Genomic DNA, 27848 nt, shown 5'->3' on the forward strand with positions numbered 1-27848 from the left:
CAGCTTTTGTGTTAAGTCAATGGAAAATCAATAGGGAACAAGATGCTAATTTCTGAGTATGAAAATGGCCATAACCTTTTTAATACTGAAGATATGAAAGTGAATTAGGTGTCAAATTAAACTTCCTTTTATGCTTTATCTGATGGGATAAATTGCAGACTTGATTTTTAAAATCTCAACATTTTGTAACATTGCTACTATAGTGAACAAACCAGTAAATGTATTTACCCTAACCTTCCGGAAGGATCATTGATGAGCAACGTAGAGTCTTAAACAGGAACCATCATTTATAATGGCAAATTATAATAGCAAGAAAATATGGGAAATATTATTTGATGTTGTCAAGTACAGAAAGGTAAATAAATATTGGATAAAAAATACATATTTTTAAAACTCCAAATTTGATAAACTCATAAACTCATAAAAGCCAGTTTGTGGTGCCAGGTCTAGTAGTTAAGACATATTGCACCATAAATAAAGTACTTAAACAGACAAAAACTTAACTTTTTATTAACTTTATTGAGTTTATGTGTGACTGGTTGATACATTAGAATGGGTAGCTAGAGTGTGAGCTATTATTTCCATGTAATTTGAAGAAGATCCGGGCATCTCAGACAGATATTCCAGATTCTATTGCCCAGTATATCCTTAAGTAATGTACAAGACTCTGTTTTTAAGATACACTAGATAGATGGCAGATAAAAATGCTGGAGAAACTCAGTGGGTGAGGCAGCATCTATGGAATAGGTGACGTTTATGGCATTCATTAGATAGATGGCATTCTCTTTGCTGATTTCCTCTAGAACGCAGCACTGCCCTCCAGTGGTCATCCACATGTTTTCAACAATTATAATGTGCATCATTTTATCTTCGTGTGGGGGATATGATGAGTTTTTGTACTGGTGAAAAATATCTTTGACTCTGCTTATGTACCCTTTGGTGAGGTAAAATAATCAAAAATTCTATATTTTTCCATTGGAATTTTGATATTCCAAAACTAGCTTTTTGTTTCATGTATTGTATTACGATTTTCCTTATTAGGTGTCTATGGAGCTGGGAAGAGTCACCTGTTGGCTGTTATGATTTTATTTCTTGTTCAACTTTTCGAAGAAAGCGAAGCAAGTGAAGGTCCCAGACAGGTTGAATGGAAACTTCTTGTCTCTGCCTCTACTAATGTTGCAGTGGACAGAGTCCTGCTTGGGTGAGTCATAGATCAGAATGATGATCAAAATATTGTTGGTTTTGGCAAGTATTTAGGTGGACTTTTCATAATTATTATAGCGCACACACACACACACACAATAGCAGTATAAATAGTATTGAACAAGGAGGAGGAATTGTGTAGGAAGGAACAGCAGATGCTGTTTTTTCCAAAGATAGACACAAAATGCTGAAGTAACAGTGGGTCGGGCTGCATCTTTGGAGAAAAGGAATAAGTTATGTTTCGGGTCATTACCCTTCTTCAAACGGAGGAGGAGGAATTGTCTGCTCTGTCTGTTTTGATTGCAATTCAACAACTCCACCTGATGAATGGAGAATTTCATTTTTATGGTGGACAAAAATGCTGGAGAAACTCAGTGTGTGAGGCAGCATCTATGGAGCGAAAGAAATAGGCAACGTTTTGGGTCGAACCCCTTCTTCATTTTTATATAAGCTGGATGTCAAATTAGCAATTTAAAGAAATATTACCAGCTCTTAAGTGTTTTCCATCATTGCTCTAGTCATGCAAACCTTCAAGGAGAACTTTCTACTCACATTTGGAAGTATTTGGTTTATACAGAAGCCTTGAAATCAGTCAAATGTCATTCTGCATCTCTGCAGACTTGCAAAATTTGAAACAGTTTTGTAAAACATGAGACATCTGTCGAACCCTTCTAATAACGCAGAAAAAAACAATTGAGAGCTAAGGTGTCATCAGTTAATCACCTTTTTAAATAACAATGATGTAGGCGTCCGTCAAGTTCTGAATTTAAATTCAGCTGTGTAACTTGAGGTGTTGTCTGGACTGTCAAGCTTCAGAATGGGAACACTGATGTAAAATCAATGTCACAAATTGATTCTATGTCACAATCTATTACACATTTTGATTGAGCTTGTGCTATCGCCTTCATCAGTCTGATGCCTGTAGAGATTTCTCCCACAGATGTCAGAATGCTGCACACAACATTTTGGCATATTAAGAGCTCATAGTGCCTAAAAGGAAGGATGTGTCCCAGCCTAGTTTGTTTTGAGAATATGAGTTTTATCATCAAGAATACACAAATTGGTGCAGGTAACAGATTATGAATGTGCTGGCCAGCTCCAAATGGCATATATTGTGTTCACCTTGGATTAGTTTTTGTCAGTGTGTGTGCTTGCCCGCTCTGGACCCGAAACGTCACCCATTCCTTCTCTCCACACATGCTGCCTGGCCCGCTGAGTTACTGCAGCTTTTTTGGGCCCATCTTGAGTAATGAGTTAGTAATATCAACCAACGAATTGTTAAACTGTAGTAATAACTCATTTGGTATTCACAGGTAGATGCATAGGTTTTTTGACCTTGAAACTTGCCTTTGAAGACAAGGCAAGAAGGGAATGAGAATTCACATGGTAAATTTGAAAAAATAACTATAAATAATAATACTAATATTTGCTTTCTTACCTATTCCTGCCAAAAAGTTACCAATAATCACTGATATGCATATATCTACGCTGGTGTGTTGTAAATATGTGTCCTGTGCACATCCTGTGCGAACGCACCCCCCTTTTTTCCCCCTAGAGTAATAAAAAAATCGCGTCGCCACCCCCCACCGCCGTTAAGGCCCGCGGTTCAGGCCCCCCACCCCCCACCCCCCCGCTCAGCCCCGCCGTAAAGGCCCGCCCGCACCCCCCCGCTCAGCCCCGCCGTTCAGGCCCGCCCGCTCAGCCCCGCCGTTCAGGCCCGCCCGCACCCCCCGCTCAGCCCCGCTGTTCAGGCCCGACCGCACCACCACTCCCCCCCGCACTACCCCTCATGCCACCCCCCTTTTTGAAAAGCTTCATACGGGCCTGCTGTGTTGCATCCTTTTGGAAAAATTCAGTTCCTCTGATGAATCGCTTTCTGCCAACCAGTAAAGGCTTAAGTCAAAGAAGCTGCAAAGTAGTATTGTCAAAAATAGCAGTGGGATTTTGATTAGTTGGGCAGGTGGGCTGAGTAATGGTTAATGGAGTTTGCAATGTGCAATAGTTCTTTATTGTCATGTATACACGGTGAAATTATTTTTGTATAGCTCACAAATGCACGAATCGTCATATTTTGGCACCATTTACAAAAAGTCCACGTGCTCGATGTTCTGGAGCAGCTCCTGATCCAGACAATCCCCAGGCTGCAGGAGGGCCTCCTCTGTTGCCCTCGTCCAGCTTAGCCCACGAACCAATGTCCCTCTTCTTGCCCGACCACCTTTGTGTCCCGGGTCGTCTCCTGCAGCCAGCCTGAAGGTGCTTGAGGCAATACTCCGGTCCCTCTCTCACGTCTGTCATTATCAGCAATGTCTCCTCGGCTCTTAGGGCCGAGCTCAGTGCGTCTGAGCTTCCACTCCCTGTGCCAGCGGCCTGCCAGGCCCTTCTTTGCAGCGGCCAAGCCAAACCAGCCGGGTCTTCAGTGCATTCCGGGAGCCTTCAGATAATACAGATAAGTGCAAGGTGTTGCATTTTGGGAAGTTTAACTAGGGCAAGACTAACTCAAGGAAGGGCAGGGCTCTGGGAAATGTTGCAGAGCAGAAGGATCTAGGATTGCAGGTAAATAGTTCCATGAAAGTGCCGTCACAGGTAGATAGGGAGGTCAAGAAGGCTTACAGCACATTGGCCTTCATTAGCCAGAGTACTGAGTAGAGAAAGTGGGAGTTACAGTTGTACAAGATATTAGTGCGGCCACTTTTGGCGTATTGTGTTGAATTTGGTCACCATGTTATAGGAAAGATGTTGTTAAGCTGGAAAGGGTCCAGAGAAGATTTACGAGCATGTCACCAGGACTCGAGGGCCTGAGCTACAGGGAGTGTTTGAGCAGGCTAGGACTTTATTCCTTGGAGCGCAGGAGGGTGAGGGGTAATCTTATAGAGGTGTATAAGATGATGATAGATAGGGTAAACGCACAGAGTCTTATGCCCAGAGAAGGGAAATCGTGAACAAGAGGACATAGGTTTAAAGTGAGGGAGGAACCTTAGTGGCAACATTTTTTTACACAAAGGATTGTAGGTATCTGGAACGACCTGTCAGAGGAGTTAGTTCAGCCAGGTACTGTCACAATGTTTAAAAAAACATTTGGACAGGTGCACAAATAGGATAGGTTTAGGATATAGGCCAATGCAGGCAGGTGGGACTAGTATAGATGTGGCATGTTGGTTGGTGTGGCGAAGTTGGGCCGAATGGTCTGTCTCCATGTTGTCTGACTATGATTCTTGTTCAGATAAGGATGTTTCTATGAACATTAGGAAATATTTAATTCACTGCTATGTGATTGAGTGATTTAAGACCTCCTCAGTCACTGATATTTAATTTTGGTACCATCTCTGGGGGTCCCTTTCTCTGATTAGCAATGATGAGGTACAAATGAACCTTCACTATTTATTTTCCCCCAACCTGATTTAAAGTACAAGTATATGTTCAATATTCTACAAAATATTAATTTGATCGCGTCAAAACTCAACAGAATGTCTCAACAAGGATAGTCTAGATGCAAATGCAAGACGTTCAATCAATTGAATACATTGTCATAGAATTTCTCAACAATATTATCAATGCTTTGTTATTTCAGAAAAGTAATTATGGATTGTAGCTGAAGTAGGGTAGTCTCTGACTCTTACAACTGCTTCTCCAAATGATTTCTTATGAGGATACATTCATTGGAGTGACCGAGACAGATAGGAAATGAGATAATTTCCAAGTTCATTTCACAGCCTTGTATAATCTGCACTGTAAGAATTCTGAAGAATATTGTGCCTTTTGGAATCGCGCCCAACCATTGAATTGCATATTTTCATCATTGCCCAAGCCGTTCAATCATTTATTTTGCTCATAAACAAATATTGCACTTGGTTTTCAGTATGGCTTGCATGTAAAATGTAGTTTATTTTAGTCTTTCTTGAGCAAAGAAGAAAACTGTAAGACATAGGAGCAGAATTAGGACATTCGGCCCATTGAGTCTGCTCTGCCATTCAATCATGGTTGATCATTTGTCCCTCTCAATCCCATTTTCCTGCCATCTCCCTGTAACCTTTGATGCCTACTGCAGGTTGGGGAGCATGCACACTTACCTAAATGCATCTACATACAGTATCATTGTTTCATTTTGTTTCACCCCTGCAAAGCATGCCAGTTTATGCAGGATGACTGTAAGTAATTACAGGGATATAGTTTTACATCCCCTGGAATGGTAGAGCATTATGATTTTTTTAAATCTATTCAGAAAAATAAACATTATTCCCCAGTTTGTTATGCAGTTATTATTTAACTAGCATGGTTTATTTTAATTAGGCTTCTGGAACTAGGATTTGATAAATTTATCAGAGTTGGAAGCATTCGGAAGATTGCCAAACCCATCTTGCCATACAGGTAAGCATAATTTTCATTCTCTATTTTTGTCCATGAAGATGTAGTATGATGAACTCCTTAATACTATTGGTCTACAATAAACTACAATGGCCACAGATTAACATTAATGTTGTCATCTAGTAGGACTGCGCACCTGATTTTACTCTGGCTGAGTTAGTGATGAATAAATATGCTCAATCCTAAATTTCTTCCAACTGTTATACATGATATTGGTCAGGTATTTCCTGGAGTTGTGAATTGCCCATTCTGTGCTTGCAATATTTCTTCAAAACTGTTGGGTCAACCCCATTTCTGAATTTGACAGCATTTCTAGTGAAGAATGGGGAATGCCTGGGATGCTGCTGCTCTGGACCTTTTCCCTTTTCTTCATTTAAAGTGTTGCTGTCCAGATTAATATTAAATCCCACTCACTCATCTGGTCCTTCCAGTCCTTGTTGCCTAAAATTGTAGACGATGGATTCTTCATCTTTTTGTTCAAGTCTTTCAACTAACTTGCAACACATTCTAGAATGGTCTTGATAAAGTACATCATATTTTATAACACTCTCCTCTCCATAAAAAGCTTACTGTAAACAGGTCTTTGTTCCTGTATTATTGGTGATTTGAGTGTGAAGTGTAACGTTGAAGGTCTTGTTTTAATGTAAGTTATGAAAATGATCTTTGCTGGCACCCAGTGACCAGGCAAACCGGTGAAAACACTGAATGGGCAGAACAGGGGAAAACAGACAGGATACACTTAAAGCCAGAGATATCATGGTGAATTTTAGCCAGACCTCCATTATATCACTTTTCTTTCATTTTCTAATGGAAGCTGGATGGAAATACCAACTGCAAATATTTGGTCACCACAAGAGACTCTTGGAGATGTTAACTGGAACTGGAAAGGAATAACTGGAAGGGAAGGTGAACCAGAGGTCAGGTCTTGGTTGGTTGCTAGTAAGGTGGCAAAAAGAAAGGAACATCATATAGCAAGGTTAAACATTGGTGTTTGTGGGGATTAGAGAGGCCATCCATAATCACAGCAACGATGAAATACACTGCAATCAGGAGAGGAGAGAGTGCAGGTTTACGAGGCATATGGACCTATCGATATGCTGAAAATAACCTCCTTGTACAGTTTCCTGCAACCTGGAAAGCTGTTGTTGCAACTATAAAATTTGAAACAGACTCCCAGTCTATTGGAGGGGTTTCTAAGAGGTATGATCAGCATGCATTTGGAAAGCCAAGGACTGATTAAGGATAATCAGCGATGCTTTGCACATGGGAAAATGCGTTTTACCAATTTTTCTGAAGAGGTAGCCAGGAACAATTGCAGTTGATGTTGTCTGCAATTATTTATAAAAAGGACGCTGATAAAGCATTGCATGGTAGGCTGGGCTGGAAGGTTAGATCACGTGGGATCCAGGTCAAGCTAGACAATTGTATAAAAAAAATTGGCTTTAGAGTAAGAAACAGAAGAACAGGTGGTGGTAGAGTTTTTCTTTTCAAGATGGATTCTGTAACAAGTGGTGTACCACAGGAATCGATGCTAGGACCACTGTTGTTTGTTATTTAAATTAATGATTTGGATGTGAATGTAGGTGGCATGATTAGTAAATTTGCAGATGACACAAAGTTTGGTGATATAGTGGACAGCGAAGAGAGGTTATCTATTTTCATAGGAGGATCTTGATCAACAGGGCCAATGGAATGCCAGATGAAGTATACAAACTTAAAGCACATGGTATTGGGGGTTCAGTATTGATGTGGATGGAGAACTGGCTGGCAGACAGGAAGCAAAGAGTAGGAGTAAATGGGTCCTTTTCAGAATGGCAAGCAGAGACTAGAGGGGTACCGCAAGGCTCAGAGCTGGGACCCCAGCTATTTACAATATATATTAATGATTTGGACGAAGGAATTGAATGCAACATCTCCAAGTTTGCGGATGACACGAAGCTGGGGGGCAGTGTTAGCTGTGAGGAGGATGCTAGGAGGCTGCAAGGTGACTTGGATAGGCTGGGTGAGTGGGCAAATGCATGGCAGATGCAGTATAATATGGATAAATGTGAGGTTATCCAATTTGGTGGCAAAAACAGGAAAGTAGACTATTATCTGAATGGTGGCCGATTAGGAAAAGGGGAGATGCAACGAGACCTGGGTGTCATGGTACACCAGTCATTGAAAGTAGGCATGCAGGTGCAGCAGGCAGTGAAGAAAGCGAATGGTATGTTAGCATTCATAGCAAAAGGATTTGAGTATAGGAGCAGGGAGATTCTACTGCAGTTGTACAGGGTCTTGGTGAGACCACACCTGGAGTATTGCGTACAGTTTTGGTCTCCTAATCTGCGGAAAGACATTCTTGCCATAGAGGGAGTACAGAGAAGGTTCACCAGACTGATTCCTGGGATGTCAGGACTTTCATATGAAGAAAGACTGGATAGACTCGGCTTGTACTCGTTAGAATTTAGAAGATTGAGGGGGGATCTTATAGAAACTTACAAAATTCTTAAGGGGTTGGACAGGCTAGATGCAGGAAGATTTTTCCCGATGTTGGGGAAGTCCAGAACAAGGGGTCATAGTTTAAGGATAAGGGGGAAATCTTTTAGGACCGAGATGAGAAAAACATTTTTCACACAGAGTGGTGAATCTCTGGAATTCTCTGCCACAGAAGGTAGTTGAGGCCAGTTCATTGGCTATATTTAAGAGGGAGTTATATGTGGCCCTTGTGGCTAAAGGGATCAGGGCGTATGGAGAGAAGGCAGGTACGGGATACTGAGTTCGATGATCAGCAATGATCATATTGAATGGCGGTGCAGGCTCGAAGGGCTGAATGGCCTACTCCAGCACCTAATTTCTATGTTTCTAAGTTTAATTCAGATGAATGTGAAGTGTTGCATTTTGGTAGGATGAACCAGGGCAGAATTTGTACAGTAAATGGACACACTAGTGGCAATAAACAGGTTTCCGATGTTGGAGGAGTCCAGAACCAGGGGCCACAGTTTAAGAATAAGGGGTAAGGCATTTAGAACGGAGATGAGGAAACACTTATTCTCACAGAGAATTGTGAGTCTGTGGAATTCTCTGCCTCAGAGGATGGTGGAGGCCGGTTCTCTGGATACTTTCAAGAGAGAGCTAGATAGGGCTCTTAAAGATAGTGGAGTCAGGGAATATGGGGAGAAGGCAGGAACGGGGTACTGATTGGGGATGATCAGCCATGATCACATTGAATGGCGGTGCTGGCTCGAAGGGCCGAAAGGCCAACTCCTGCACCTATTGTCTATTATCTATAGTCTCAATGGTAGGACCCTGGGAAGTGTTGTAGAACTGAGAGATCTAGGGATGCAGGTATATACATGAAAGTAGCAACACAGGTGTTGAAGGTAATGAAAAGGGCATTTGACACACGTGCCTGCATCGGTCAGGGTTTTGGATACTGAAGTTGAGTGGTCATGTTACAACTATGCAAGTGTTGGTAAGACCACATTTGGAGTACAAAGGGTGGTGGGTGTATGGAACAAGCTGCTAGAAGAGGTAGTTGAGGCTGGGACTATCCCAACATTTAAGACACAGTTAGACACGTTAGACATAGATCAGACTGGTTTGGAGGGATATGGACCAAACGCAGGCAGGTGGGACTAGTTTACCTGGGACATGTTGGCCGGTGTGGGCAAGTTGAGCCAAAGGGCTTGTTTCCACGCTGTATCACTCTATGATTCTACTGTGTATCACTCTATGATTCTACACTGCCATGGAAAGGAAGCCATTAAACTGGAACAGACTTTAAAAAGATTTGGAGGGTTTGACTTAAAATGTGAGGTTGGATTGGCTGGGTCTTTCTTTTGTATACTTCCATGAGAAATTACCTTATAGAAGTGTACACATTCATGAGAGGTATAGATAAGGTGAGCAGCCAGATTAATTTCCCCAGTGAATGGGTATCAACAACTAGAGGGCAAAGGTTTATAGGAAAGATTTAAAAGCATCACAGAGAGTGGTGCAAACATGGAATGGGCTGCCAAAGGAAGTGTAACATTATGAAATTTAAAAGACACGCAGACAGGTAAATGGAAAGGTTTGGAGGGATATGGGCCAGTTACAAGGAGGTGGGACCAGCTTAGTGTGAGCAGTGTGATCAGCATGGGAAAGGGCCAAAGGGGCAGTTTCTGTGCTGAATAGCTCTATGACTTACTGTGCATGAACTCTTCTGCAACAAGGATTTGTGCTTTTCTTGGGAGATCATTGAATGTGATCTCCTATTTTTTTTTTTTCCATATCTTTTAGCCTAGCCATAATGAAAGCTAATCAACTCTCCCATCATGGTCCAGTCTTGCTCCCCATTTGGTTTGACCAATATTTTGAAGCTGAAAGGATGTTTTTATTGAAGCAGTCTATCTTTTCCTTTTTCACATTGTATTGTGTACTTTGGAAAATGTCCTCGTATTCTTTCTAGCCTTACGCTGCAAGCGAGTCAGCCACAAGGGGGTGCTTGTATTGTTTAGGCTTTTGGGTTTCTTCACTCAGAGAAACAGGAAACTGCCGAAGCTAAAATCTATAGCAAAATAAACACCCCTGGAGGAAAGCAGCAGGGTCGGCAGCATCTGCAGAGACATGGAGATGATTGATGTTTTGGGTCAAGACCTTACATAAGGTGTAGGGGGTAGACAGTCAATGTAAAGAAGTGAGAGGAAGAGCTTATGAGGCATGATCTGGCAGGCGATAGGTAGAAACACGTGGTAGGGGGAAGATGGGAAAATGAAGGAGGGGGTTTAGTTGGGAGATGGGTGACATGTAGGGATAGATAAGGAGAGGGGAAACATGGGCAGATGGACCCAAGTGAGGTGAGAGTGGAGATGGAGACAAAGACTGAGGTGATGTGGACATATTCACATTCTCTCCCCCTCGCCTCTTTCTCCTCCCCCTACCTATCACCCACTCACAAATGTCTCAACTCCACCCCATTCCTCCCTCACCTGGCTCTATCTGTTTATTATTCTCCTCTTCACCTGATTCTAGTTATCGCGTGTCAGCCAGGGCCTTACCCCTTTTGTGCCTCCTTTTTAGCAGAACAAGTTCTGCTATTGGTGGATTTGGTTAGATCTTTTTTCCAAAAATAAGCAATTGGCCTTAGACCCACTTGATGGGGGATGGAGACATATAAAGATTAGACTAGACTAAGTGGGACCCGTTGGGTCCCATGTTCACACGGGAGGGTCCCCCAACGCAATATTCCTGTGCTAGTATGGGTGTTGTGAGCCGAAGGGACTGGTTTCCAGAGAGCTAGTATGGACATTGTGGGCCAAATGGATTCTTGGGCTGGCAGCTCGGTCACTCAGGCCTGGTGGGCTGGCAGCTCAGTCACTCAGGCCTGGTGGGCTTGTAGCTCAGTCACTCAGGCCTGGTGGGCTGGCAGCTCAGTCACTCAGGCCTGGTGGGCTGGTAGCTCAGTCACTCACGTCCAGGCATCCAGAGTTTTATAGTCCTGCTCCCCCCAAAGGGGCGTTACCTTCATCATGGTGATTGACAGACGAGAGGACCAATCAGCTGATCTCAAGATTTTTTAAACACTCATAACTTTTTTTATTTTTCATCGATTGGAAAAATCCTCGGGGCTGCCTCAGTGGAGGAGGACTGAGTAAGATGGCTAAAAATCATAGCGATATACGGTAGCGTTTTTTCCTAAAATCAATATACAGCACAGACAGGAAGTGTCAAGATGAGACTTTTAGTTATATAGATATCCATGGTTATGAGGACGCTGTGGAGGCCAGGGAGTTCTTAGTTGTCGAGATGGAGGGCATTCACAGTGTCCACAATGTAGATGGGAAGGGACTAGACAAGGCAAGACACGATTGAGTCAGGATATAGACATTTATTTAATTTCCTGAATGAACAAATAGTCTCTGTTTAATTGTCATTAATTTTGAGAAATCAGTCGTCTTCCCGACAGAACAAATGTACCATAATGGCTATGATAATTTTTAATGAATTTTAATTAGTTTACATGCAGGTAGCGACAGCGAGGAACTACGTGAATTACAGGCACTCCTTAAAGATGATTTGACGTTAGTGGAAAAGGTGCATGTGAGAAGATGTATTGAGCAACACAAACTGGGCAGAAACAGAGCTCTGCTCAAAGAGGTCAGTACTTTGTTTTAGCATATAAACTTGACTGAAAGAAAATCCTTTCATCGTTTATAGGCTCTCATAAGTATGGAGCACTTTTTTATTTAATGACGCTAATTGATTGCACTGTAACCACGTCAAAGGCACTGGAGGCCGTAGTAAAATTTTACTAAAAATGTGTGTGTTTGTGTGTGTGTTTGTGTGTGTTTTTTATGTGTGTGTGTGTGTGTGTGTGCGATGTGAGGCGTGGTGGCATAGGCAGTTGCGCGCGGCACCCCAGGATTTTGGGATTCACAAAATCTTCGCAAATGACGCCCAAGTGGGACAGGCCCTTACAGGCCCTCAGATTGTTTAGCAATTGTTGCCAATTTTTTATGCCAAAGTGTTTCGGGCAAGGCAGCACTCTATTTGCCCTTAAGACCCACTACCATGCATTGGAACAGTCCTTTTGGCAAAAATATTTTTAGGTGAATGTCCGAAGCCAAGTGCTCTTGGAGAAATTCAAAATAGGCAGAGATTATTAAGTTCCTCGAAACTAAATGCTCCTTAATAGCACCATTGACATCAGCTACTATCCTCTTGTTTTAGATTGATAGTTTGAATGTCCAATTTACTATGTTTTATAGAATGCTTTTTTTGGAAGCTTAGCATCTACAATATAAAAAAATCTATATTTTTGACACTTGGAATACTAGAACTACAAGTGGGACTTTCTCCTTTAGATGAATAAACACCATCTATATATATAATAACAACAGGTTTCTCTCAATTTTCTTTTTCCCCCCACTATCTTCTGCAGATTAAAGTGGTGGGAGCTACTTGTGCTGCATGTCCTTTTCAATGCATGAACAACCTGAGCTTTCCATTAGTGTTACTGGACGAATGCAGCCAAATCACAGAACCAACTTCTCTACTTCCTATTGCAAGGTATTGTTTATTGCAAACTCATTTCATTCTTTATAAATTACTGCACTATTCATCACAGGGCAGTATTCAACATCAGATTGTTTGCCTATCTGCCATTAGTGTTTGTCACAGAGATTAAGTATACATCATCACAACCAGCGAGAGGAAAAATCCATGCATTTGATATGTTATGTTGTTTGTATCTGTTTTGGATGATCCAAAATAGGAAACATTTTATGAAAAGACACATCGAGCCATATTAGCGAAAAAACAATTTTTTTTTAAAACCACTTTTCACAGTGATGGTAAAAAATTATATTTGTACAAACAATACTTGAAAGATGAGGTAACTGATGCACCCAAAGAATACGTTTTGAGCAAAGCAAAGAGGTGAGAGAGTAAAATGAAAAAATAAGAGCAATGGAGTGAGGAGAAGAATGTGTGGATAAGGGGGGGGGGGTCAGATAGATAAAGGGGGAAATAGTAGACATGGGAAAGGGGGTGGAGAAGGAGAGAGGATAGAAAAATGTTGAGATGGATGACACCATCTGATGTTCAAAGCTGCACACGAGACGCTGTTTGGCTGAGGACTATTATATGCATATTTGTGTGATGTCTGCAAGTTTAATTTAAAACAGCTACATGTCGCTGTTTGTAGTTATAAGTGAAAAGTCCTGGATGAAACATGCGCCAAGTTTGGATTAAAGGTTAGATGACTTGGTAAATGCAATATGTTTTCAGGTGCATCTTCAAGAACAAGTGCTAGAAAGACACAGAAGTTCTGGGTGGGAACAACAGAGTCAAGGAACTTAGCAGCTGATGGCATACCTGATAGTGGAGGACCGATGAATATTATTAGAGCAGAGAGATCACCGGTGCAAAATTGCAGGATATTGTTGTAGAGAGGAACAAGGCCATGAAAGGATTTACATTAAAAAAATGAGAATATCAGAATGTTGAAGTAGGTGAACAAGCACAGAGGTAACAAGTACACGATGAATGATCATGAATCAGCAAGGAAGTAACTGAAAATTGTATCTCAGTATGTTGGCCCCACAGAGAAGAGGATATAAATGAAGTATAAATATGGCAAAAAAGGAAAATTTCACAATTATTTGCGTATGTACGTCTTGGGGAAGTGGGTTAACTGATTTTTCAGGTGCCGTGGAAAGTCCTAAATGTATGCTCACGGAACTCCTTTCATATTGAGAAAGTTTATTCCTTGATTTTCAGTCCATTCATATGAAATGATCATGTCTTTGAGTATGTAGCTGCATGATTATGCCAGGCAGGAGAGAAGACTCAACACCTTCCACCTGAGAAGCATCCGCCGTATCCTGGGTATATCCTGGCAAGACAGAGTGTCCAACGCCGAGATCCTGTCTTGCGCTGGCCTTCCCAGTATGTACATTCTACTCAGGCCGCACAGACCGCGGTGGCTGGGCCATGTCCACTGCATGGAGGATGGCCGTATTCCAAAAGACATCCTCTATGGAGAGCTGGCATCTGGGAGGAGAACCATCGGCCGCCCCCAGCTACATTACAAGGATGTCTGCAAGAGTGATATGAAGGCGCTCGACATCGATGTGGAGTCCTGGGAGAGCCTTGCAGCTGACCGCATGAAGTGGAGAGGTGCCCTGAACCAACATCTAAAAACGGGGAAAGAGAAACTGTTGAACACAGCGGCAGACAAGCGGGCACGCAGAAAGGAGCGCAGCAACTTCAACAAACCACAGACAACACACACAAATGTGACCTTTGCCACAGAGACTGTCACTCCCGCATTGGTCTCTTCAGCCACAAGCGACGCTGACCTAGTCGATGTTTGGAGCAAGCAGCCAACAACTAGGATGCATCACCCATGGTCAGTCATGACCGAGGTGGGGGCCTACGATTATTCAATAATCTCAAAAGTTCTACAAATAAATCTCAAGACATATATATATAAGTAATGGCTATTCTAAGATTGTTATTGCCAAATTTCAACTATGATTCTATGCAGTTGTTATCAATATTTGAGGCGTGAGATAAAATTGCTCTTTTTTTTTCCCATACAAACAATTGAAGGTTTGAACAGTTCCAAAGGTTCACAAGACAGACAGACATTACATTTTTACCAAATGTATATCCCAATTTAGCATTTTGGAACACAGATTACAAAATGTTTGCCCTTTCTTGACTCCACATACTGAAATAATCATCCCCCGGAGAGAAATTCTGCTGATCGAGATGCTTATATACTAGAGTAGCAAATATTCTCCAGTCTTGTTAACACATTTCTAAGTAAATTGTAGTCTAATATAATATCACATTGAAACATGCTAGAATTCAAAACCTCTTTGTTTTTGGTTCAAAATGCATTCATGACACAATATAAATAAATAATAAATATTAAATCTGCCTTTTCATTATAGGTTTGCATGTGAAAAGTTGATTCTTGTTGGAGATCCTAAACAGTTGCCTCCTACCATCCAAGGCTCTGAAAGTGCTCATGATGCTGGCTTGGAGCAGACTCTCTTTGACAGAATGTGCCTGATGGTAAAGCAGTTAACTTTAACTTTAATGATGGGAATTGTGCTTGTCCACATTAAAAGATGCAGTGACGCATGCTTCAGCTTTATCCTTTTTAACCTGAATAAATCCACCTCAGTCCAGTACATGCAAGTAATATCATTTTCTGGTTTCTCAGCATGCATCCTCTGCTTTCACCAGTTCTCCTTGTTTCTGATCAGACATTGCGAACCCAAATGGCTCACAAACGTTATAATTATGTATCTAGTGAAAAAGAATGTGGAAGGAATAGAAAAGTGCATTTCTTTAAAGATATTGTGAAAAGGACCTGCATTGGAAATGTTAACTATTTTTGTTCTGCTCACAGAAGCAGGCGGACATTGACAACTTGAAATAAGTTGTGTATTTCCAACACGTATACTTATTTCAGGTTTTGTGATATGCAGTATTTTGCTCATACTTAATAGTGCATCTGTTGTATTTGTCACTGTACTCATGTGACATCTGCAGTGAGATCACATTTTAGGCCAGAACAATGCAGCTGCAGTTCCCACTTGCGGCATATATGATGCTACTGGCAAGGTGCAGGGGTATTGTCAATGAGCATGTTATTTATGAATGTTGCTCAGTTTTGGTAATTAAATCGCTGCTTAAAGATCAGCATCACAATGGATCAGGGTTAATTTTCCAATATATAATACAAATAAAGGCTTCTGCAGATAAAGTTCTGCACAGTAATTCCATTGTAGGAAATCACATAACTGATCTAATATCATCAACTTCTGTATGATTCATGCATTTTAATATTTCATTAAAAAAATTATCTTTGTAAATTTTATTGATATTCAAGGTTCAATATTTTGCATTTTCTGCTTAAATATTTTGCTTCCATAATCAGTCTAAGCGTTATAAATAATCAGTAAGATGACTAAAGTTTAAAAAGTTGCTCATTATTTGCTCTTCATATGTTTAAATAAGGCATGTTAGTCATACTTCTATGGAGTTAGGAGTCAGAGTTATTCATGCCATCTGCGCAAATCATCCTGTGTGTCTCCATAATCCCAATTATGTTTTCTGTGGTGTCTGCCCTAACTCCCACTTCATACAGTTTCACTGGTGTAGTCTGCCATCTGTGCCAACTGTCTCAGCTGTGGAATCTGCAGGGCAACACCAGCTGCACCCAACATTGTTTTTGTAATGTGTGCTCGTTGTGCCAAGTGCACATAAAGCACAAAAGGAATATGTAAACTCTGTTTAGAAGGTGGGCAGGTTTGCATTAATGATGGCTTTGCCTTGCATTGTTTGGTAAGTGCCTCTTTCGAGTTCATTTAAAAATATATATTTGTCAGCATTCATGCATAAAATAAACACAGCACTGAAGGCACAAAAGTACTACTGTTCTTTGGAAGCAATTGCGAACATATTATTGGGGGCATACTGTTTGTGTTAATATTATAATCTTGGTGGATTTTTGTTTCCTTTAAACCCAGGGCCATAAACCTGTTATGCTTCGGACTCAGTACAGATGCCATCCTGCTATAAGTGCTATAACAAATGAACTCTTCTATGATGGCAATCTCATAGATGGTCTTTCTACTTTGAATCTGAATCCTTTATTGGACTGGTTGCCGACTCTTTGCTTTTATAATGTTAAAGGACAAGAGCAGGTAAATATTCTACATTGGATATGGGTTTGTTCAGATTAACATATTTTAAAGAAGTTGCTATAGCAAGCAATAAAAGTTGTAGGGGTTTTTTCACTTTGTAATAACCTTGGTAGTACCACCACTAAATATTGTGCTATTTGAACATATGTCAGTGATTTTTCTCTTATAGAAACATTGTAATTCTAAATCAGTAGAAAATTGTGCTCCTGGATTTTACCCCAGCTGCTTTCTTTATGTGGGTGAAAGTGTTAATTTGCTGTTTCACAGTGTCATCTGTCAGTGTATATATAAGCAAATAAATCCATCACCATGTGCTCTTCATTTAGCTTTTTCTTTTTAAATTTGGTAAGTAATTTGTTTTGTAAATTCTGTACTAAGGCAGAGTTTGGCCAAAGAGATAGGAGAAAGTATTTCATAATTCTGATCTACTTGAGTTTATCAGTGGCAAACAAGATCCTTCTGTAATGAAATATAAGCAGTTTTCAAGGATCGCATCAATGAATTGAAAAGAACATTTTTGAGAGTACTATATTTATTAATTAAAGCAAAATACAGGAAAATGATTAATAAAGAAATGTCGCACATCCCTCTGCACATCAAAGACTCAGTCTGCGATGGCTTTGACCTTGAGATCATGTGAATCCTGACACCTGCCTGCACCATGATCCAGGGTCTCTTTCCCCGTCCGCTAAGGTAAAGTCTTTCTCTCTCTCCATCTCTCTCTTTGCCCCTGAAGGTGAAGATCTACCTAAATGGTCGAAGCATGCACATATATTAACTTTATCTCTAAAAACAACTGGTAGCTATGTGGCAAAACTATCTATCCTCCTTTGTGGCATAATTGTGTGAGATATTTGTCCTATCAAATGTTTATGTCATGAGAGCAGAATTAGGCCATTCAGCTCATCGAGTTTACTCCGCCATTCAATCATGGCTGACCTATCTTTCCTCCTTAATTCCAATTTCATGCCCTCTCCGCATAAGCTTCGACACCCTTATGAATGAAGAACCTGCCAATCTCCGCTTTAAAAATACCCAATGACTTGGCGTCCACAGTTGGCTGTGGCAATGAATTCCCCTGATTCACCATCCTTTGGCTAAATAAATCCTCTTTATCTCCTTTCTAAATGTACATTCTTTTATTCAATAAAATGCCGAGTTAGTCTCGGATGTCTCTAGGAAGACAAAAGCTTATCTTAGTGACCTTATAGGTGGCCTTTTGATTCACTGGTTCCTTTAAGTTAACCTAAGCATTCTTCCAAAACATCTACTTGTTTTCTTAAGAAGGTTTTGAAGTGAGGTGCTGCAATTTAGTTGACAACTCAATTTTAGCTGACATAACCCATACATTAACCTTATATGTCTTGGATTGATCTTTCTCTCTATCTTAACTACACAGGGGCTATCTAAAATGGCCAGAAAAGCATCACTGGACTACTCTTTGGACTTTGTTGTCCTCAGCTGTCCAAGTAGAATTTCCTCTGATATTATTTATGTTTGTTGTACCTCTGTATTGGTAACATTTACTGCAAGACCCTAAGTAATTGATAATTGAATGAGGATAATTAGTGGAATGCTATCAATTTATGATGGTTTCACCTTGGGTTGCAATGGCATCCTGCCTTTAACGTCATTTACAACAAATGTAAAACTGTATGGTCAGGTTTTCGGGGGTGAGCTAGTTTATTCACATATTTGCTTAAATTGCATTCATAACTGGCATATTTGATTTTGAATTTGTAGCAATTTGTTGTAAGCCTGAACAATGGAATCCATATTTGGCAATGCATTTGGGTGAAACTGCAAAATTCAGTTTTATTTCTCTGAGCATTTAAAAATAATCAAATTTATTGACATTTATTTTTTATTCCAGAATTAAAAGTGAGCCCATTACATGACTGTACTCATTAATTAGTGGAAGCTATGTGAAGGCAGATTTTAAATTGACCCAGGAGTGTGTGTACCAATTTAAGACCATCATTAATTGAAATACTTTATTTAATTACTGTTGTGTGGATGTGGTAATTGGGCATGTACATTCATGCTCGCATCGCCAAATAATGAATTCTGATTTTAGCCTGGTTAGTCTTAGACTTTAGTCTTAGTTCCTGCTGGATGGGAAAGTGATGCTTCCGCACGAAAACTGTGAAATTAAATGTCAGATTAGCTTGGACCATATGCATACATGACATGCTTTGGAGAATATTAAATAGGATATTAGATATTAACTTGCATTCGGTCTAAGCAATTATCTTTCCTTCAAGGTATCAGTTGATGTCATGAACATTGATACTGTATACAGAGTTTACAAAATGTTGCCTCGTCGAATTGTAATGTGATTTATGTTTTGATCTGTCCAGATGGAGATGCAAGGCAGCTACCATAATCTGGAGGAAGCAACATTCACTACAAAACTCATCCAGTCCCTGGTAGCCAGTGGAATTATGGGGTCAATGATTGGGGTGATAACATTATACAAATCTCAGATGTTCAAGGTGATTAAATTACTTCAATATATGTATTGTTCTGCTCATGGTAAATTAAAGGAAGTACGGTATGATTTTTATAATGGGAAATATATGAGCAACGAAGCGGCATGATTACAATGGCCTATTCTTAGTCACGTGTGTGACCAAAAATATGAAAATTTGTGGAATACATCTCTTCTAATTCTGAAAGCATTACAGGTATATTGTTTTGTACTGTATATATGATTCATTTTTGTTTCAGTTTATCAAGTGAAATATTTATGTTATGCTGACAATGTTTGTTTAGGGTCAGAGGTCAAATATGACTGGTCAAGTGTGTGAAAAAAATGCACAGAAGCATTTTTTTCATCTCAGTTTTATCTTACAAACTCTTATGAATTTTAAAAAGCTAGAATGTTCATATCTTTAGCAGACATGCATTATAGTTCTGTGGGTAGGAAAATAGCAATGAATAAGATGAATCTCTTACAATAATTTTTTAATGTATTATTTTATGTGATGCCATTTGGTAACGTGTGTGACATTTTAGTTCACTTTCCAAAGAATGGCCAAAAGGGATTTGGATAAAATTGGCACGTCAAATAAGACGTCACATTGCTCTGTCATTAGATAACTACTCTCCTACTCAATGGAATTTAAATTCAAAATAGTTCATTTGAAATTCAGATATTTATATGGACACATTCTGCTAGAAACTTGAAAAAACAACAGTTGCAGTTGTATCCATTAATAATTATCCAGAGTAAAACCAAACTCCTTTGCATCACAAAACATGTTTAGTGACAGTGGAACAGAAATTGGCTTGGGTGGAATTGAACTTTAGAAATGGAGACAACTGCATCCATTACTGGTTTGGTTAATTAATTTGAAAACAAAAATGCTAAAAAATGCAGCTGATCATATATGTGAGCAGGAATAGGTTTAACATTTTGTGTCCAGCTTTCATCGGAACTGAACTATTTAAAGAATTCATCCACACTGACTAAATGTTTACTCACAGCACCAGAGGCCCAGGTTTCATCCTGACCTTCGGTACAGTTGGTGTGGAGTTTCCACATTCTCCCGCATGCATTACCTCCAGGTGCTCCAGTTTCCTCCCACATCTGAAAGCAGGGGTTCATAGGTTAAGTGACCTCTAGTGTTTAAGGAGTGGATGAAAAAGTGAGATAACATTGAACTTGTGTGATCAGTGGTCAGCATGGATTCAGTGGGCCGAAAGGCTGTTTCCATGCTGTATCTCTAAACTAAACTAATGAAAGAGATGCCAATTTACACTTCCATTTTATTTTACACTTGCAGTTATGTGGATTACTTAACTATGCAGCACAATGTGACCTGGCTCAGATCAAAGCTGTTCAGGTTTCAACAGTGGATGCTTTCCAGGGAGCCGAGAAGGAGATTATTGTCTTGTCTTGTGTGAGAACTCAACAGGTTGGATTTATAGATTCTGAGAAGAGAATGAACGTTGCTCTGACCAGAGGAAAAAAACACTTGCTAATAGTCGGCAATCTGTCCTGTCTTCGAAACAATAAACAGTGGGGGAAAGTTATTCGTCACTGTGAAGGTAAGATATTAGGAGGTAAGGTAACATATATTAAGTCTTGCACACATTATTGAAGATAACTATCAGTAATGTGAACATGAAAATTTCAATCCAGTGCGTCAACATTTTAAAGTATTGGTTATGATTCCAATGTTTATATGGTTTTGTTTTTCCATTCCATTTGATCTTTCGTGCTGGATGCAAAAGTCCAAGGTCAAACACCATGCTGAAAATATTTGTTAATGATGCCAAATAATGGAAATCAAATTATGATCATAAGGCTACTCAGTCCCAGTGTAGCCTTATGAGGATCACGTTATCTTCCTTTTGTAACATTGCCAATTCCAAGTTATCAATAAATCTATATGACTAAATCTCTGATCTTGACCGCTTTTGGCCGACTGTGCTGCGATTTCCGAGAGAACGCCGCCACCTACGGCCGTCATTTTTGGCCACCTCACTCAGAGCCCCCCTCCACCGTATGAGTGCGGAGGATTTTTTCCGTCGATGAAAAATGAGAGAGATATTAATGTTTTTCAAAATTCCCCATTCTCTCTGCTGCCCCCGCTGGCGGCAGGGGGAGGGACTATAAAACCAGGAAGTGTCGTGCCTCACTCAGTCTCTGCCAGAACCAGGAAGCGAGAGGATCACGGCTCTCTGAGCTGCGAATAACACTGAAGGCACGTCTACTCCACGGTGAGTCCCCTCGATGCGGCTGTAAAGTGGCTGCAGCCCTTTTTTAAAAGTTTGTGTTCACAAAATGAATTTTGGGTGTCGGGTGTCTGCAGCCCAATTGTTTGCCTTGCCTTTTTAACAAGTTTGTGTTCACAAAATGAATTTTGGTTGTCGGGTGTCTGCAGCCCAATTGTTTGCCTCGCCTTTTTTTTAACAAGTTTGTGTTCACAAAGTGAAATTTGGTTGTCGGGTGTCTGCAGCCCAATTGTTTGCCTTGGCTTGTCTTTTAAAATCGTTGCAACAGTTGGATGCCTGCCCAAGCATCCATACGGCCCATAATGTCTATACTAGCCCTCTGGAAACCAGTACCTTCCGCCCGCAACACCCATACTAGCGCAACAGACAGCCCCCCCCCCCCCCACTGGCGAGCAGTATTGGAATTGGTGGAGAGGTGGAATATTGCGTTGGTGACCAGCCCTCCCGTGTGATGCTGGGACCCAATGGGTCCCACTTAGTCTAGTATCATTATAAATCCTTCTAACTTGCATTTTATATGCACACAGCATAAAGATTAAATTATGTTTCTGCTGCTTATGTTCATAGTGAGATCTTTTAATCCCTGCTCTGTTCTGCTTCCCAATAACAGTGCACAAAATATTGTTGTCAGGGTGTAATATAAGTGTGCAAAATATATGTTTTTTCCCCCTCTAAGAAAATACTCTTAACTGTTTCATGTTGCTCAATAAATTAGAATTAATTTTGAACTTTCCTAAATGGTAAGTACCTTCACAAATCAGTCATTGTGGTCTATGTAGATATTAATTAATAGTAGCGAAATAACTTATTTTACCAGGAAGAAAAAATGGTTTGCAGCACGCACGACAATGTGAACCAGAGCTAGAGAAGATTTTGAAATGTTACAATGAGCAGAAGTTGATAGAAAAAAACCAAAAGGGAAAAAGAAAATTAACATCCAGAAATGAGTCTGTTCTGTCTGACGAGGACAACAAAGTAAGAATTTCAATATTCTGACATTGACAATTTTTTCTTTGAATTGTCCAGTGAATGAACTTATTTTCAAAGTCCCTTAGATAAGAGTAAGTCTAGTGGTTAAAGCTTGTCCTGAATCTGTGAAATAATTCATACTTATTATTATTATTATTATTATTATTATTATGGACATCTTTCCTCTGTCAAACCGTTACTTGTGCAGTAACTAGTGTAACAGCCACCACATGTAAAAAAAATTCACACACAGGCATCTTCAGCTCTGAATATTTCTAAGTGACTTCCTTGTTGTAGTCTACGCCACTTGAATTATAAAGCCGATGTCCCAGATGCATTTTTCTCAATCATGCACATATATCACCAGATCTCTTTGTTCGTTTACCACTTACAACACTGTGCATTCTTGTTTACCTTGTTAAGTCTCATTCTTTCCTAAATGAAACACTTCACATTTGGACAAGTGATTAGAAAAAGCTAATCACTGGTTAAAGGAAAATCATGTCAATTTAACACAATACTGTTTTCTGTTGAAGTAGTGAACCAGGTAGGAAATGTGAATGATACAATATATATGTGGACCTCTAATGGACCATAGGTGCAGGAGTAGCCCATTCGGCCCTTCGAGCCAGCAGCACCATTCAATGTGATCATGGCTGATCATCTACAATCAATACCCCGTTCCTGCCTTCTCCCCATATCCCCCGACTCCGCTATCTTTAAGAGCCTTATCAAGCTCTCTCTTGAAAGTATCCAGAGAACCGGCCTTCACCGCCCTCTGAGGCAGAGAATTCCACAGACTTACAACTCTCTGTGTGAAAAAGTGTTTCCTCATCTCCGTTCTAAATGCCTTACCCCTTATTCTTAAACTGTGGCCCTTGGCCTATACTTGGTCTAGTATATTACTAAAATTCTCTGTTTGTTTGTATGCTTTTGTGTGCGTGATATACCCAAAACCCCGCCAAAACGGTACATGATAGCGCAACAATTTTTGGCCCACCTTATCGTTGTCCTGGAATGTAAATTAAACAAGTGTTGTTCGGATTGATGTTATATTTTACAAGTTATTGACACTTAAAACTTAACGAAAATCACTTTACAAACTACTTTTCCATTTGCACTGCCAGTCAGCCGCGTTCGACGTCACAATGACATCACAATGGGATCCCAAATCTCATTTACATTTTTTTAAATTGCGATTTTCAAAAAAAAGTTTATCAAATTCTTCCAATTTCATTAACATTTAACGTTGTTTAGGTTGTTTAAAGAAAAAATGCGATATTCATTGAGAATCTAATTTTTTAAAAAACATCGCAATTTTCATTGGGGAGGGTGGGATAGGAGCCGGTGAGGAATGGGGGAGCAGAGGGGGGTGGAGAGGGGAGAGGGAGGGGAAAGTGGGGGAGGTGAGGAGGGAGGGGGGGATGGAGGGAGCGGAGTGGGTGAGGTAGGGAGTGGGGGGGGTGAGGAAGGAGAGTGGGGGAGTAGGATAGGAGGGTTACGAGTGGTGGAGCAGGGAGAGGAGGGGTGTAGGGAGGGGAAACGGGTTAGGGAGGGAGGTAGTGACTGAGGGTAGGGGAAAGGAGAGGTGAGGGAAGAAGTGGAGGAGGAGAGGGGAAAGAAGAAGGAGGGTGAAGAGGGGAGGGACTGCTGGGAATGGAGGAGGATGGAGTAGGAGGAGGAATGGCGAGGAGCAGTTGATGGAGGGTTTCAGTGCCTCGTGTCACAACGGGGATCTCTGGCATCACAACGAGAACCCCTCAGCCACGCCTGTGCGGTTGAGGGCTATGGGTCAGTGGTGGAATATTGCCTTGGGGGACGGGGCCCAACGGGTCCGCACCTGGTCTAGTGTCCAATAACTATAACCAAAATAATTCCATGACATAACAGCAGCAATCAATAACAATACAGAAGCCAATCAGGAAATACAATGAAATATTTAACATGCCTTTCAAAGGTGCAAAGGATTTTTATTGTCACGTGTACCAATTAAGGTACAATGTTTGTGTTTTACATGCCTATTAGGTCTCCCCCAAAGCAAGATTCCACCACTCACCCGTTCCCCCAATACAAATCGCTCCTCTTCACCCTCCCTCTTCAATCTCTAGAGAGGGAGGGGTGGTAGAGAGGGAGGGGCAGGGGAGTAGAGAGGAAGAGGGGCAGAGAGGGGGTGTAGAGAGATATGGTGAGGGGGTAGAGGGAGGGGGGGTAGAGAGGGAGGGAGAGGAAGAGTGGTAGAGAGGGAGGGGGTAGAAGGTGGGAGTATGGGTAGATAGGGAGGGGACATCTCCACCCCTCCCCATCTTCCTCCTCCACACCCCCTCTCCCTCTACCACCCCACTCCCCACCCCATCTCCCTCCTCCTCATTTCCCTCATCCTTTTCCCCTCATTCCCATTCCCTGTCCTAGCACCTACCCAGGTGGTAGAGCAGCACCAGGGCCTGGAACTCGGCCTGGTTCTCATACTCAGCCCGGCCCTGGCTGTAAACTCCAGCCATCAGCTCGGCCACTGCCTGGGCTCCACTGCAGGCCCCGACATCATCTCTGGGCTCGTCCCTGACCCTGGACCCAGACTCATCCTTGGTTCCAGCGACGGCCTCTTTCTCTGCCCTGGCCACGGCCCCATCCCATCCTCGGGCTCCGCCCTCCAGCACCACCCCCCCCCCCCCCCCCCCCCCACCGGGCGTCGGACGCCGGCAGTCACTGCCACTCCTCGTTCACCGCGAGCGCTGGAGTGCCCATCCCTCCCGGAGTGTCCCGGCTTGTGCATTGTGAAGTCACTCGGGTTTTTTTTTCCCGAAATGCTAGAATTTTCGGGCTGTTTTTGAAACTTTAAACAATTATTAACCTCGGAAATATAGGTGGGAATGTGACGGGAAGATGTTTATCGCCTCGAAGGGTAAAATGTGAGTAAGATATGTGAAAATGGGTAGGCTGTGGCCTAGCGTTTGGAAGAAGATAGGAAAAGTAGATTGACACATCGTGGGCACAAACACAAATAATAGGAAGAGTTATAGTATAATAGAGATATAGATAAATTGAAGAATGTGTAGTGGCTATTCAAGGATTCGGTTTACAAAGTAACTGCAGTAACTGTACTTCCCTGACAGTGGCACTGCAAAGCTGTCAGAATTCAAAAAGATGAATGAATTGAGACTTGTCTACTCTTGACTTGAAGTCATCTTTCAATACTATAAACTGGTACATTTACTGCAATCTGATCACTTCTCATTGCCTGTTGTCAAGCCCAATAAGACTTCTTACCGAGTCCACACACATGATTAGAAGTTGTTCAGCCAGGAAATGGTATTGAGTGCAAATGTTGGGAAATCTTGATGCAGCTCCACAAGTCTTTGGTGAAATAATTCTTGGAGTACTAGGCGCAGTTCTGGCCACCAAATTAAACGGAGGATGTCATTAAGTTAGACAGGGTGCAAAAGAGATTCACTAGAATGTTACCTGGGCTTGTGGGCATGAGTTATAGGTTGAGGTTGTTTAGGATAGGACTTCCTTCTTTGGAGCATTTGAGGCTGAGAGGATAAAGTGAACGCTCACAGTGTTTTTCCCAGGTTAGAGGATTCTAAAATGAGAGGGCATAATCTTAAGGTGAGAAGGGATAGATTTAAAAGGAATTTCAGTGGCAACCTTTTCACACAATGGGTCGTCTGTATCTGAAATAATCTACGAGAAAGCTATAAAAGCAGATACAAATATGAATTTTAGAAGACATTTGGACAGATGTATGTAGAGGAAGGGTTTGAAGGGCTATCAGCCAAATGCAGGCATATGGGACTAGCTCAGTATGCCAATTTTGTTGGTTTGAACAAGGTGACTCAAAGGACCTGTTTTCCTGCGATACAACACTTTAACTCTTGTGTTTAAATGTATGGATTTCTATATTAATCTTTCACTGGTATAGTTTATTTAGAGGTACTTGGTGCTGTTACTGTTTCTTCATCCATCAAGCTTGTCGGTTGTACCTAATAATTTTGGACATTTTATGGACACATATCGAAGATTACTACCTTTTAAGTACAGATTTAAATTAGCATGACAAAATCTCATTGCTTAGAATTGTAACTTCAATGATTCAATTCAATTATACTTTATTGTCAAATGCACCTAGGTACAGTGAAATTCTTTGATTTTGCAAAGAGTCGGCACATATCTGGCACCAACATGGTTACAAATGTACTCATTAGACTCCCCAATGTCTCACTTTGGTCCCAGCCTGCCTTCTTTCCTCGGCCCAACCGCCTCTCCCGCTTTATACGGTTTGCCAGTTAGCCATCCCTTTCCTCTCCGATCCTTCAGCACACGCGCCCTGGAAGACGCCTTCCGCAGCTGACCTTGAAGGAGTGGGAGGTTAAACCACCATGGTACTCCTCCGACCAACCCTTTGATCAGCGTCTACCAGTCTGACTCTCTCCACCTTCCAGTACCGGTCTTCAGGGGCGAGCAGGAGATGAGCTTCAGAACCACTCCAGGAGGTTCCGCGGCTGGCTGCGTGTTGGTTTGGCAATTACCCACGTGGCCCCGTATCCGTCGACACTGCTGTCTTGCGGCCAATTTCTGTGACAGTTCCTGTCAACGCTGATGTCTCGGGCCTAAGTTCGGAGGCGACAGCATATGTATAGATTGGCTTATATCTAACACTGTTGTGATTTTGTCCGAAGTCTGAAGAAGGGTTTGGGCCCGAAACGTTGCCCGTTTCCTTCGCTCCATAGATGCTGCTGCACCCGCTGAGTTTCTCCAGCAGTTTTGTGTACCTTCGATTTTCCAGCATCTGCAGTTCCTTCTTAAACACTGTTGTGATTTTGGTAATTAAAACAATAATAACCATATTTAAGAACAATCTAACATTCATTTATTTTCAGACCATTAATACAACAGAAGGGACTGAGGGAAATGCAACATTTGAGGTATAGGAATGCAGAAAATATCCAGACAGATGAACCACTGGCAAGTGATTTTAATTTATTACTGGTTCTGTGTATAGCGTAGGCCTAGGAAATCTCCCAAAACAAATAGAAAATTGCAAATGCTGGTTTACAAAAAAATACACATAGTGCCAGAGCAGCTAAGTGGGTCAGGCAACTTCTCTGGAGAACCTGGAGTATTATGTGCAGTTTTGGTCGTCTAATTTGAGGAAGGGCATTCTTGCTATTGAGAGAGTGAAGCATAGGTCCACCAGGTTAATTCCTGGGATTGCGGGACTGACATAGGAATGGGTCAACTGAGCTTATATTCACTGGAATTTAGAAGTATGGGAGGGGACCTTAAAGAAACATAACATTCTTAAGGGATTGGACAGGCTAGATACAGGAAAAATGTTCCCGATGTTGGGGGAGTCCAGAACCAGGGGGTTGTCCATCCTTATAG

At 41.3% G+C, this 27848-nt stretch overlaps 1 protein-coding gene across 3 annotated transcripts in view; it reads left to right on the plus strand.

Moving 5' to 3' along the window:
• The window catches only part of zgrf1 (zinc finger GRF-type containing 1), a 77031-nt gene extending 49630 nt beyond the window's left edge, over positions 1 to 27401 (plus strand). For all 3 annotated transcript variants that reach the window (XM_033018633.1, XM_033018643.1, XM_033018651.1), the window contains 10 exons: positions 1042 to 1201; positions 5491 to 5568; positions 11544 to 11685; positions 12470 to 12597; positions 14991 to 15114; positions 16578 to 16754; positions 19115 to 19249; positions 20543 to 20807; positions 22315 to 22472; positions 27344 to 27401. In XM_033018633.1, coding sequence (XP_032874524.1) covers positions 1042 to 1201; positions 5491 to 5568; positions 11544 to 11685; positions 12470 to 12597; positions 14991 to 15114; positions 16578 to 16754; positions 19115 to 19249; positions 20543 to 20807; positions 22315 to 22472; positions 27344 to 27394 — 1418 coding nt within the window. In that variant the 3' untranslated portion in view covers positions 27395 to 27401. The remainder of the gene's footprint in view (positions 1 to 1041; positions 1202 to 5490; positions 5569 to 11543; positions 11686 to 12469; positions 12598 to 14990; positions 15115 to 16577; positions 16755 to 19114; positions 19250 to 20542; positions 20808 to 22314; positions 22473 to 27343) is intronic.
• The last annotated feature ends 447 nt before the right edge of the window (positions 27402 to 27848 follow it).

The sequence above is a fragment of the Amblyraja radiata genome, chromosome 1 (assembly GCF_010909765.2).
Source record: "Amblyraja radiata isolate CabotCenter1 chromosome 1, sAmbRad1.1.pri, whole genome shotgun sequence".
Classification (NCBI taxonomy): domain Eukaryota; kingdom Metazoa; phylum Chordata; class Chondrichthyes; order Rajiformes; family Rajidae; genus Amblyraja; species Amblyraja radiata.